Source organism: Impatiens glandulifera, chromosome 2 (assembly GCF_907164915.1).
Source record: "Impatiens glandulifera chromosome 2, dImpGla2.1, whole genome shotgun sequence".
In the NCBI taxonomy this organism is placed as follows: domain Eukaryota; kingdom Viridiplantae; phylum Streptophyta; class Magnoliopsida; order Ericales; family Balsaminaceae; genus Impatiens; species Impatiens glandulifera.
The window spans coordinates 66,005,622-66,020,307 of NC_061863.1; the positions used below are offsets into that span (position 1 = coordinate 66,005,622).

The 14,686-nt window shown below is 24.4% G+C and overlaps 2 protein-coding genes across 2 annotated transcripts; one reads left to right on the forward strand and one right to left on the reverse strand.

Moving 5' to 3' along the window:
- Positions 1-7,440: 7,440 nt before the first annotated feature.
- On the reverse strand, positions 7,441-8,096 carry LOC124927957 (dirigent protein 22-like). Its single transcript, XM_047468467.1, has 2 exons — positions 7,950-8,096; positions 7,441-7,867 (listed from the first exon to the last, which is right to left on the reverse strand). Exons 1-2 carry the CDS (start codon positions 8,093-8,095, stop codon positions 7,441-7,443), a joined length of 573 nt encoding a protein of 190 aa, XP_047324423.1. The 5' UTR covers position 8,096.
- Positions 8,097-11,714: 3,618 nt separating this feature from the next.
- On the forward strand, positions 11,715-12,761 carry LOC124923722 (transmembrane protein 45A-like). The gene is made up of 2 exons (XM_047463685.1): positions 11,715-12,394; positions 12,491-12,761. Exons 1-2 carry the CDS (start codon positions 11,715-11,717, stop codon positions 12,759-12,761), a joined length of 951 nt encoding a protein of 316 aa, XP_047319641.1.
- Positions 12,762-14,686: the final 1,925 nt, after the last annotated feature.

Genomic DNA, 14,686 nt, shown 5'->3' on the forward strand with positions numbered 1-14,686 from the left:
CCTTATAGCTAAGGTTTCATGATCACTACTATTTATTAAGGGAAAGAGTTGACAAATGAGGACAATAAATTACTTTTTAAAACATTAATCTAATGAGTTATATTTAAAAAAACACAAAAATAGAAAACATGTTTTCTGTAAAGAGTTTGATTCACATAAATGCAGATGAACTAATTTTATGTTTTATTTGCAACAATGAAATATAATAAAAATAATAAATATATATATCAGTAGCAGTTGGGTAAGTGGGTTAGACAACTGGGTATGTTCAATAATTTAACCACCAATCATGAAGATGAAGAAGTTGTTATACGTACTATAATCATTTTTGGCTTGATTGATATTTAAAAAAATAAAAATTTTATGAGGGTAAAATGATCAAAAATATGTTACTAATGTAGTTTATTATCATAATCCTTTTGATAATTAATGAGATATAGACATCATTTAGGCGCAAAAATAAGCTTGCAAAATGTAACCCACACAAGCCATATTTTTAAATAATTTGTTTCATAATCGATGAAATTTTATTTATTGTTTTCTTTTTGTGTAATATTCTATGTTTGTGTTTTATTTTTCTGCTAAGACCAGCCGCAGCAGGGGGTTATTTGAGGGGTTATTTGGGTGTCAAAAGAGGAGGGTGGGAGGCAGCAGGGGGGCAATTTTGGGTGTCAAATTTTGGGTGTCAAAATTTGACACGGGTGTCAAATTTTGTTTGGCCAATGAGATCCTGCCATGTGGCAGGCTTTTGATTTTATTTTTCTTATTTTAAAAATACATTTTAATAATGATTGATTAATAAAAAAAAAAAAAAAAATTATATCAATATTTTTTATTTTTCACGATCTATAAATAGAGACTTGGTTTGTGTCATTTGGACACCAAAAAATTTCAGAAATTTTCTACCATATTATCATCCTTGTTTGTATCACCTTTCTTTTAAAATCTTCAAACTCTTTCATCCTTGTTTAGAGTGTTTGTTTTCTTCTTCGTTTTAAATAATATTTGTATGTTTGATTTATCAAGTGATGAATAATATTGTTTGTGGTTAAAAAAAATGAAATTATGTATATGTTTAAATGATGTGGAAGTGAGAGAAAGTGAAAAAGTAATTTTGATACTTTGAATAACACGCTACTGTATGACATGTTAAAAAGTGGGTGTTAAAAGAGGTGTTAAGCTGACGTGGCAGGGTGTTAAATGAAAAAATTTAACACCCTGCTGTGGGTAGTCTAATGAATGACTGTTTTCCTAAAAAAATAAAAGTAGTAAATGATAAAGAATTCATAATGGGTCCTCTACTTATGCTAGATATTCAAATCCATCCCTTCAAAATAATCATAATGGGTTTGGGGTGTGGTTTTTGGTTTCAACCGGTGCATATTTGAAAATTGAATTTACTTAGAAAATATTAAATAAAATAAAAAATATTCACATTAGGAGAGTATACAAAACAAACACGGCCTTAGATCCAAGTGAGGTGTTTAATTATTTATTCTCATCATTTGATTACTAAATTTCTTAATATTCAATAGAAGTACCCACGATTTAATTTATAAAACAACTGTCCATATCATTGTTCATGTTTGTCAAAATTACATAATTTAAGATTGAAAATATTTGTATCAAATAAAACAAAAACAAAAAACTTCATATATATATTTTTATATCAAAACAAAAAATTCACATTCAATTTAACCTAGACAATGTTTTTTTTTTTGACTTGTTATTAAGACCCAAACATATTAACAATTTTAAATAGGTGCAACTATTCTCAAATTTATTATTACTTTGTTATATAATAAGTTTTTTTGCTATAACTTTTCATGTGGAAATAAGGTTTATATATAATAGGTAAAGTAGAATGTAATATTGTACGTACCTTGCTCTTCTACAAAAGAAACATTAATAAAAATAAAATTTACCTATCTTTTATTTGAGCAAACAAAACAGCTTAGACAAAAATTACAAAGGTATACCCTTTACTAAATAAATAATAAATAAACAGTATAGAGTTTGATTTAAACAAAGCTTTAATAAATTATTAAGATGTACTAAATCATTTTGTCTTCATCAATAAAGAAGTTTCAAAACAAAGAATGTGGTATTCCATCATTGTAAGACAAGCCGCTATATAAAATATTTTTTTCATATTTAATTTATATTAATAGAACAAATACATATCTTGTTAATAAAAATAATAGATTTTATTTATTTATTTTATTGTATAATGGATGTGTTATGGTTGGAAACAAATTTAAGAGTTAAATTATAAATAAAATATAACCAGATGCAATTGTATTGCTTTCAAATATACTAAATAAATATAAAATCGCATTATTATAATGTTCGATTATACCACATTAATGCACACATTCCATCGAAACTATATGTAATTAAGCGTGCTTGTGCAAATAATAAAATTATAATTGGTGACACTGAAGAGTCCTCATGTATCTGAGTTCAGAGTCATGGGTTCATGTTTTCACATAAAATAATTTTAAATAAAAATAAATAAATAACATTATTTTTACATGTCATGTATTTAAGGGGTGCTTGGTTCAAATAAAGGAATGAGAATAGGATTGGGATTGATAGATGTGTGGAATGAGAATGAGTATGATTGATAGAAGTGTAGTGTTTGGTTAAGAGTTTTAATCATTCCCATTACCATTGATAACGTTTGGATTTATAAGAGAAAAATTATAAATATAATTTTATTATTAAAATTATGATTAATTTTATTTTTATTTTATTAAATTAAAAATATAAAATATTATTATTTTTATATATATAAAATATTTAAGTGACATAATTTAATAAAATATAAACATCTAATATTTTTTCATATTAATTATATTTTTTCAAAACAAAAATACTTATAACAAAAAAAATATTGAATATTTCAATTTTTTACGAATTATAAATAAATAATTATCTATTAAATATAAATAATATAAGACAAAGTCTTTCAAATATTATATACTTTAAATTAAATATAATATTTTATTTAATAATGTATTATAAGATGGTATAATTTTTTTAATAATAATTTTTATTAAAATATTTCATATTTAATTTTTTAATATTTTTTTATATAAAATTGTTATTTTAGTTTTATATTTTTATATTTTAATTAATTAAATTTAATTTTATTATTAATATATAATATTTAAAATTAATTATATAAAATTAATTATATTATTATTAGTTATTGTAATTATTACTAAAACTTTATTTTAAATGATTACTTAATATTATTTAAATAATTGAAATTATTTATTTATAAATAAATAAAATTTATTATTATCTTAATTATAAAATAACTTATAATGTAATTATAAAATAACATATAATATAATTATAAAATATATATGTTATTATAATTATAAGAGAGAAAATAGGAGAGTGGAGATAATGGGAGAGAAAGTGTATACTCCGGAATGAGATTCATTCCTCCCAATTTAAAGAGGATTTGATGATACCTCAGTATCCCGGGAATCAAATCAATATTCTGAAATCAAAACCACCAACCAAACATCTCATTTCAATCCCTTTCCCATTCCTAAGTATAAAAACCACGTACCAAGCATGCCCTAAATGTATATATGACTAATTAGTTTAATATTATTTAAAAAAAATATTATTTTAATTTTTTTAAATTGGTCCTAATTGGGAATATATATATATATATATATATATATATATATATATATATATATATATATATATATATATATATATATAAATTAACAAAATGATGATATTCATCATTTACTACCAACCAACATAAAAATCAATTACTAAGCTCAGGCATGAGAAGATTGATATTCATCATTGTTTGGAAACCCCAACTCAACTATGGAGTTGAATTTGAATTTATTTATTTATTTAAAAATTATTTTTATTTTAAATATTTATTTAAATGAAATAATGTTATAAAATACACTAATTATATATATTAACCAAATTTAATAACATTATAAAATAAAGGTTATAAGATGAACCAGCATTTAGCTTGTGCATTTGCACTAATAATAAAATAAAAATCGAAAAAAAAATTACGATAAAAATGTGATAACATTTTTAATTTTTTTTAACCGTTTTAAATTTATGGGCGGGTTAACCCACAATCCGACCTAAGTATCTATTTACTCTCACATATATATATTCAAATTAACCATAACTCTCGACTCGGCAATCCGGATTCCGGACACTTTGAAAATTAAGCATCATTGTATATAGATTAGTTAGTTAAAAAGTTGAACTTATATTGTTAAAATGTCCCGCCGTTCATCAAATTTGGTGTTAAATTTAAAATATAAAGTTTTATTAGCCTAATTGTTTAAAAACCGAAAAAAAATTACGGTAAATATTTGATAACATTTTTAATTTTATTTTTAACTGTTTTAAATTTATGTGCGGGTCAACCCATAATTCGACCCAAATATCCATTTACTCTCACATATATCCAAATTAACTACCATAACTCTCAACCCGACAATCCGAACACTTTGAAAATTAAGCATCATTATATATATATAAAGATTAGTTAGTTAAAAAAGTTGAACTTATATTGTTAAAATGTCTCGCGTTCATCAAATTTAGTGTTGAATTTAAAATTTAATGTCTTATTAGCCTAGTTGGTTAAAAGGGTTGTACTGGTTTTGTTAGGTTCCAAGTTCGAAACATATATATAACATTTTTAATTTTATTTTTAACCGTTTTATGTTTATGGGCAGGTCAACCCACAATCTGACCCAAAGATCCATTTACTCTCACATATATATCCAAATTAACCACGGCTCTCGACCCGACAATCCGGACACTTTGAAAATTAAGCATTATATATATATATATATATTAGTTAGTTAGTTAAAAAATTTAACTTATTTGTGAAAATGTCATGCGTTTATCAAATTTGATGTTGAATTTAAAATATAAAGTCTAATTAGCCTAGTTGATTAAAATGTTATACTTGTTTTTGTTAGGTTGTAAGTTCGAAACATACATATAGCTCGTGCATTTGTACGAGTAATGATATAAAAATCGAGAAAAATAAATTACGGTATCACATTTTTAATTTTATTTTTAACCGTTTTAAGTTAATGGGCAGATCAACCCACAATCCGACCCAAATATCAATTTACTCTCACATATATATCCAAATTAACCACAGCTCTCAACCCGATAATCCAGACACTTTGAAAATTAAGCATCATTATATATATATATATATATATATATATATATATATATATATATATATATATATATATATATATATATATATATATATATATATATATATATATATATAAATTAGTTAGTTAAAAAATTAAATTTATATTGTTAAAATATCTCGCGTTCATCAAATTTAGTATTGAATTTAAAATATAAAGTCTTATTAGCTTAGTTGGTTAAAAAATTTGTATTTGTTTTGTTAGGTTGCAAGTTCGAAACATACCTATAACATTTTTAATTTTATTTTTAACCGTTGTAAATTTATAAACGGGTCAACCCACAATCCGACTCAAGTATTCATTTACTCTCACATATATATCTAAATTAACAATGGCTCTCGACTCGACAATCCGAATATTTTGAAAATTATGCATTATTATATATATATATATTAGTTAGTTAAAATGTTGAACTTATATTGTTAAAATGTCTCGCGCTCATCAAATTTGATATTGAATTTAAAATATAAAGTTTTATTAGCCTAGTTGGTTAAATGGTTGTACTTATTTTATTGGGAAGAATGTCAATTTTACCATGGAACTATAATGAAATATCCACGTTTATCACTGAACTAATTTTTGTTCGTTCATACCATTGTAGTTGAGTTTAATGTTCATCTATGTCACTGCTGGACAAAAACATCCAATTCCGTCAAGTTTTCCGTTAGATGATGACACGTGTGATTGATATGTTATTTAAAAAAAATAATATATATATATTATATTTTTATTTTTATTTTTATTCATAATTTCTAAATAATAAAACTTTTATATTTTTAAAACCAAACAATATAGACATTTTGAGAGACACTAACAATAATTCACTTTTTTTTAAAATTAATATATTTTTAACATTTATTTTTATTAGCGTTATTATTTAGAAATGTTAATAAAAATAAATGTTGAAAATATATTAATTAAAATAAAGTGAATTATTGTTAATGCTTCTCAAAATATATAATTTATTTGATTAATACTTTTGAAAATGTAAATTAAGTTTTATTATTTAAAATAGTGAATAAAAATAAAAATATAATATATATTAAATTTTAAAAAATGACATGTCAATCACACGTGTCATTATTTAACGGAAAACTTAACGGATTTGAATATTTTTGTCCAGCAGTGACATAGATAACAGTGACATAGATGAACATTAAACTCAACTACAGTGGTATGAATGAACACAAATTAGTTTAGCGATGTACGTAAATATTCCGTTATAGTTCGATGATAAAATTGACATTATTTCCTTATTTTATTAGGTAGTAAGTTCGAAACATACATATAATATTTTTAATTTTATTTTTAACCGTTTTAAGTTTATGAGCAAATCAACCCACAATCCGACCCACGTATCCATTTACTTATATTCAAATTAACTACAATTCTCGACCAAACAATCTGAACATTTTGAAACCCGACAATCTGAACATTTTGAAAATTAAAATCATTATTTATATATATATATATATATATATATATATATATATATATATATATTAAAAATAAATAAAAAGATTATAAAAAACATACGAAGTGTCCAAAGTTCATCCAACCGTCTAAACAAATGAGATTAATAGAATAGTGTGTAAAAATTATAATTAACTAATAATAATATTGGGCAAAAATATGTATATATAATTTATTAGTAATTAGAACATTTTCAATGACTATTAATTTGTTTTTGTCAATCTTAATCAATCCCAGTTAATATCATTATTTTGTAAGGGTATTAATTAGATCAGGTTCATTTTATACACATTTCAAGAGGTTAGACTAGAGAAATGTAATCAGAATTCTAATTAATTATTAAATTTCAAATATTTTCGCAGCCTCCAAGACTTCAAATAATTCCACATTGTCCCAATTGGCAATTGGTATGTTAGGTTGGTGGCGGTTTTTCCTGTTTAATTAATAGTTAACCATATAATATATATATATATATATATATATATATATATATATATATATATATATATATATATATATATATATATATATATTTGCATATTTATAAAAACTCATAAATTTTTAATATTATTATAACTAATTAAAATAAATTTCCCCATATAAATACTCCATCTCCTTCTTCCATTTTTCTCATTCTGCTCTATCTAGCCAATTAAGAAGAACATTATGGGTAGTTTGGTGGGTCATTTAGCACCATGTTTAGGGTTCTTTATTAAATAATGAATTAATAATGCAATACATAAGCATTATACTGAACCGTAGCATCTCCACTCTTGAGGTCAAAGAAATATGTTTGGGCCTGAACATATCCCCGGGCGAGGCGAAAAAGACCGGTTCCGCCCACCACCGCCATCTCCCGCACCTTCGAAAACACGGTGTTCCTTCCAAGAACCGTGATCGTACTTCCGTTGTACTCCCCTTCTGTGAAAGCAATATTCATCAGCATCAACAATCCCATCTCTTCTAACGAAGCCGAGGCGTATAACCCTTGTCCCTGTCCAACTCTTTTCGAGGTTATGTTAGGGCCCAAAGTTAATGGGTTGTCCATAATATTCACTAGACCGAAGAACGTTGCTGAGCTATTGGTTTTTGGCGGCACAACCGTCACTGAGCTTGGCTTCGGACCACTGACCACATCATGCCAGTAGAACCTGAAACGGGCCGGTCCAGTTAAAAAAAGTTCTCTTCTCAAATAATCAATCATAAACATAACCAAACCAAACAAAACAAAACCTGAAATGGGTCAACTTCTCTTTGTTCATGCGGAGGAGCTTCGGGTTCATGCTGCTGCCGAATGTATCCTGGGCCGAGGCTACATTAATGGCGGATAGGAGGATAGGTAGAGTAATGAAGAGATAAAAAAATTTACAGGCGACCATATTTCTTATTGTAAGTTCCTTAAGGTTTCATGAAAACAGGTGACATGATCAGTACTATTTATTAAGGGAAAGAGTTGACGAATGAGGGCAGCAAATTACTTTTTAAAACATTAATCTAATGAGTTATATTTAAAAAAAAAACACAAAAATAGAAAACATGTTTTCTGTAAAGAGTTTGATTCACATAAATGCAGATGAACTAATTTATGTTTTATTTGCAACAATGAAATATAATAATAATAATAAATGTATATAATAGTAGCAGTTAGGTAAGTGGGTTAGACAACTGGGTATGTTCAATAATGTAACCACCAATTATGAAGATGAAGTTGTTATACGTACTAGAATCATTTTTGGCTTGTTTGATATTTTAAAAAATAAAGTTTTATGAGGGTAAAATGATCAAAAATATGTTACTAATGTAGTTGATTATTGTAATCCTTTGATAAAAATTGATTGATAATTAATGAGATATAGACATCTTTAACGAAGCCTAATTTTTATATTACAGACTTGATTTTTTGTTTGTTTGAAAATACCATTTTTTATTATCATTGAACGAAATTCATCCATTAAAATCTTCTTCATAATAAGTAAAAACAGTTAACCAACCAACAAAGATAAAGATAGTCAAACACTGTTGTAAGTTTGATTTTTTTTTTTTTGGCTAGCAGACCTGCAAAATGTAACTTACACAAGCCATATTTTCAAATAATTTGTATCTTAATCATGGTTTGGATGAAATTTTATTTATTGTTTTTCTTTTTTGTGTAATATTCAATGTTTGTGTTTTTTTTTCCGCTCATGAATGAGTGTTTTCCTAATAAAATATAGTAAATGATAAAGAATTCATAATGGGTCCTCTACTTATGTTAGATATTCAAACTCAATCCTTCAAATTAATCATAATGGGTTTGAGGTGTGGTTTTTGGTTTCAATAAGTGCATTTGAATCATAGAAGAAAAAAAACATGTGAATATATATGAAAATTGAATTTACTTAGGAAATATTAAATAAAATTGAATAAAATAAAACATTAACTGGATTACTAATTTTATTAAAAACCTAATTAAAGTTAAAATAACATTATTTAACAAAAAAATATATATATTCACATTAGGAGAGTATACAAAACAAACATGGCCTTAGATCCGAGTGAGGTGTTTAATTATATGTTCTCATTAGCTGATTACTAAATCTCTTAATATTCAATAGAAGTACCCACTTTTAATTTATAAAATAACGGGCCTTATCATCCAAAATCATTGTTCATGTTTGTCAAAATTACATAATTTGGATTAGATCAAAAAAATTATATTTGTATCAAATAAAAAAAAATCACAATTATATAATTTTTATATCAAACAAATCACACTGAATTATAATTTTAAAAATACCAGTATTATATCAAATAAATTAATTAACATTCAATTTAACCTAGACAATCTTTTATTTGACTTAATATTAAGACACAAACAAATTAACAATTTTATATAGGTGCAACAACTCCCAAATTTATTATGACTTTGTTATATAATAAATTTTTTTGCTATAAATTCATTGCGGAAATAAGGTCTATAGGTAGAGTAGAATGTGATGTTGTGTCATGCTCTTCTACAAAACAAACTTTAATAATAAATAAAATTTAAATAATAATTTATATTACTAAATAAATAATAAATTTTATATCCTTATTAAATAATAAATAAACAGCATAGAGTCTGATTTAAACAAAGCTTTAATAAATTAAGATGTACTAAATCATTTTGTCTTCCACTTTACTCCATCAATAAAGAAGTTTCAACACAGAATGTGGTATTTCATCATTGTAAGACAAGCTGCTATAAAACTATTTTTCCATATTTAATTTATATTAATAGAACAAGTACATATCTTGTCACAATAATAATAAAAGAAAAGATTTTTTTTTGTATTTGATTTATTGTATAATGAATGTGTTATGGTTGGAAACAAATTTAAGAGTTAAAAAATAAATAAAATATAACTAGATGCAATTGTATTGCTCCCAAATATAAAATCGCATTACTATTATGTTCGATTATACCAACATTAATGCACTTCTCTCATTGAAACTCCGCAATTAAGCGTGCTGGTGCGATAATAGTATTACTACGATTGACATACCGACAGTCCTCTTTGTATTTAAGCTTAGGGTCCTGGGTTCAAATTTTCACTTCAAATCATTTTAAATAAAAATAAAAATTAACATTATTATTACATGTTAAGTATCTAACTGTATATGACTAATTAGTTTAATAATTTTGTTTAGAAAAAAAGTTTTTTTTAATGGTCCTAATTGGGAAGTCCTGTATATATCAATTAAATTTTCAATAACTATATAATTATTTCAATATCTAAATAAAAACTATAAGAATATAACATTATTAGCATTGTTTGAAACCAGCTATTATAACTTGAGTTGGATTTGAAACTTTTTTTTTATTTAAAAATTAATTTTATTTTAAATATTTTTTATTGAGATATTAATTTAAATAAAACAATGTTTTAAAATATATTTTAATTATATATATATTAACAAAATTTAATAATATGAAATAAAGTTGTTAACTTCAAATGAGAAGACATTAAACATATCAATATGGGCTCTCTAATTAATCTGGGCCGACCTCTTCTAACGGACTTATTAACGGATTTAAGTCAAACATTATTAATCATAGATTTTAAATATAGTTAAGTATTTAAATTTTAAATTATTTTTTTATAAGTTTATAAATTATTTTGATTTATATATATATAAATAAATAAAGTAAATCTACTTACTAAAAATCTTGTCAATCTCATTATTTTAATTTTTAGTTCGATCTTATAATAAAATAAAGAGTAACAATTAATTAAACTAAAGAAAGTAACAAAAATAAAATCTAAAAATATGTAATAAGGAATTCAACAAAAGCTTCTCAATTAATTGAATCAAAAGTTTCTTAATATCAATCTAAGTAAAAGCTCTCAAAATGTCATGCTTTTTAGTATAATCTCATGAATATATATTAAAAATAAATACAATATATAAATAAAAATAGTTTAAACATAACGTAAAAATTATAAAAAAAAATACAATTGTCCAAAATTTCAACAAACACTCAAAACAATTTAGATTAATAAAATAGTTTGTAAAAATATAATTAGCTAATAATAATATTGGACAAAAATATGTATATATAATTTATTAGTAATTAGAACATTTTCAATGACTATTAATTTGTTTTTGTCAATCTTAATCAATCCCAGTTAATATCATTATTTTGTAAGGGTATTTAGACGAAGTTCATTTTATACACATTTCAAGAGGTTAGACTAGAGAAATGTAATTAGAATTCTAATTAATTATTAAATTTCAAATATTTTTGCAGCCTCTAAGACTTCAAAGAATTCCACCTTGGCCCAATTGGTATTTTAGGTTGGTGGCGGTTTTTCCTGTTTAATTAATAGTTGACCATATAATATATATTTGCATATTTATAAAAACTCATAAATTTTTAATATTATTATAACTAATTAAAATAAATTTCCCCATATAAATGCTCCATCTCCTTCTTCCATTTTTCTCATTCTGCTCTAGCCAATTAAGAAGAATATTATGGGTAGTTTGGTGGGTCATGTAGCACCAGGTTTAGGGTTCTTTATTATAGGACTTTGGCACCTTCTAAATCACATAAAGCTCCATGCTCTCCGGCCAAACTCGTACACCTCATTACCATGGTTTCCAACCTCAAAGTTGAAGTATTTAGAGCTCTTTCTCATAATGGGTGCATGCTCTGCCTCTATAGCCATGGAGCTCTTCATAGGGCCAAACCGTCATCAACCCTTAGACAAGGACTGGACAATACCCTCTAACCACCTTCACAACTTCGAACACTCTTTTATATCCCTTTCATTCTTCGTCTACGCAGCCTTAGCCCTCGTCCTTGACTGCTGCGGCGGTGGTGGTCGGACCAAGTCGACTCAGCATGGTCTAACCCAGATACTTGGGGCGGCAGCCTTTGGGCAACAACTCCTCATATTCCATCTCCACTCAACGGACCACATGGGTTTGGAGGGTCATTATCATTGGCTTCTTCAAATTGTTATCTTCATTTCTCTTCTCACTACCCTTATGGGCATTGGTTATCCCAACAGCTTCTTGATCAGCTTCGTTAGGTCATTCAGTATACTCTTTCAAGGCGTTTGGTTGGCCACCATGGGGTTTATGCTTTGGACGCCCGGGTTTATCCCCAAAGACTGCTTTATCAATTTCGAAGATGGTCACCAAGTGGTTAGGTATGTTACATTGAATAATATTATAGTTTTGTATTATGATTAATAAAATTATTATAGTATAGTACTTGTGTTTATTTATTATTTAATTTGAATTAGGTGTAATGGGCATGAAGGTCTTGAGAGGGCTAAATCATTGGTGAACATTGAGTTCAGTTGGTACTTGATTGTATTCATTGTACTCTCCATAGGGCTTTACTTGTTCTTGATCAGATTTGTTTACCCTGAGAAGGAACAGGAGTATGAATCCTTATCGAAGTATGAAGAACAAGATCATGAAGATGTTGAGGCTCAGAAGAAAATTAGGAGAACTAAGAGCTTCATTACAATGGGGAAGGGATCAACTACATCAATGGATATCGAGAGGTGATCATCGAGAGAGACAAGTGATTAACTATGTGTCGATAAATTTGTGATCATATATGCCCATCAATAATTTTGGGCTTAATATTGAAATCAAACCATTCTTTAGTGTGTATTTGTTTATGGTTTTTTAGGAAAGGAAAGTCCATATTGATGGATTGATTTTAGAGAAAACTTGTGTGGTTTGTTTGTACATTGTGAAAGATTAAGGACCCGATTATATTTTTCATTGAAATGCTTTTCCAATTATTTTTTTTTGTCAAACCATGTTATAATTTGCACTTGTCAAACCTTTGGAAGAGATTTGGGTAATTTTATCCCATACGAAATTTATTTCTTTAATTGGTTTGTCCCTAATGTTGAAGTTAAATTAATTAATGTCATAATTATAAAAAAAAATATATATTTTTTGAAAAAGTTTTATAATTGTTTTTTAAATAAACTAAATAACGTGTCCATCCTAAAAAGAAAAGTCTGATTTAATAGACATATACCTGAATTTGACATAATTAAAGTCAAACATAACTTTGATTCATTATCACATTAAAAATAATATTTTTAATTAAGGATAAGATCAATGCCTCCATATTTTATAAAAAAAAAAGGATTTTTGTAAAGAAAAAAATGTTAGAATTTATTAAATGCAAAACTTGGAATCTTAATTATGCGAATGTTTTAAGACATGAGTTGAAATAGATCGTGAAAATTGAGATGTTAAACATTATAAGTTGTAAGAGATTGTGTAATTTAAAGAGAAAATACCTTAAGATAAATATATAAATTTGAATTCTAAATGGGAAGCACAAGGGAAATTGAGTTAGTGATTAGATTAGTGATGATTTTAGGATAAGATTAACGAAAAAAGTTTTATTTTCTGTTAGTTATTAATTAGTATATTCTGATTTTAATTTTTATATTTTAGAGCTAGTTTGATGTGTTTTTGTTTTTGGAATTTTGCAATTCAAAACTCAACCTATCCTATTTTATATTTTTTCAACAATTAAATTATTTAATTTATTAACCAAAATAATAAAATATTATTTTTTTATAAAATACAAAAAAGCATATAATTTTACCAATTAAAAATCCAAATAATATTTTTTTTATCAAACAAAATTTTGATAAAAACTCTTGAATAAAAAATATCAAACAAGCTTTTAATGTGATTAATGAAATTGTAATATATTTTTTTGAGTTAAATATTAAATTTATCCATGGCTTGAAGAATAATCTTAAATTTATACATCATTTAGAAATATATTATGTATCTATATACACTCAAAGTATTTAATAAACTAATAAATTATTAAATTATAATATTTCAATAAATGAACTAATTTTTAAATATTATAATTTATTATCTTTAAATATTTCATTAATTTATTTAAATTTATAAAATAAGATATTTTTAATATATTATTTTTAAAGTAATTATTAATTTATATATATTACTTTAAATTTTAATAAATATATATATATATATATTATTTTAAATTAATTACTGATCTCCATATATATATTATAAAAAAAATTAATTTAAATTTAAATTTTTTTTAATTTTATTATATAAAATAAAATAATTTTATAATTTAATTGACTAATCTAATGCATAAAAAAATTTAATAAAAATAATTCAAGTTATATAAAGTAAAAAAATAAATTATAAAAACAATTAAAATATAATATTTTATTTAGTTATTTTTGTTTAATTTTTGAATGCCTGTACTATTTTTATTAATCTTGTTATGTATAATATTAGTCAATTAAAATTATAAAATAATATTATATATATATATAAATTTAAAAATTCATTTTTTTTTATTTTATCACTAATTAATTTAATATATATATATATATTAAAATTTAAAATAATATATATATATATATTTATTAAAAACTTTGAAAATAACATATTAAATATAATTTATTTTA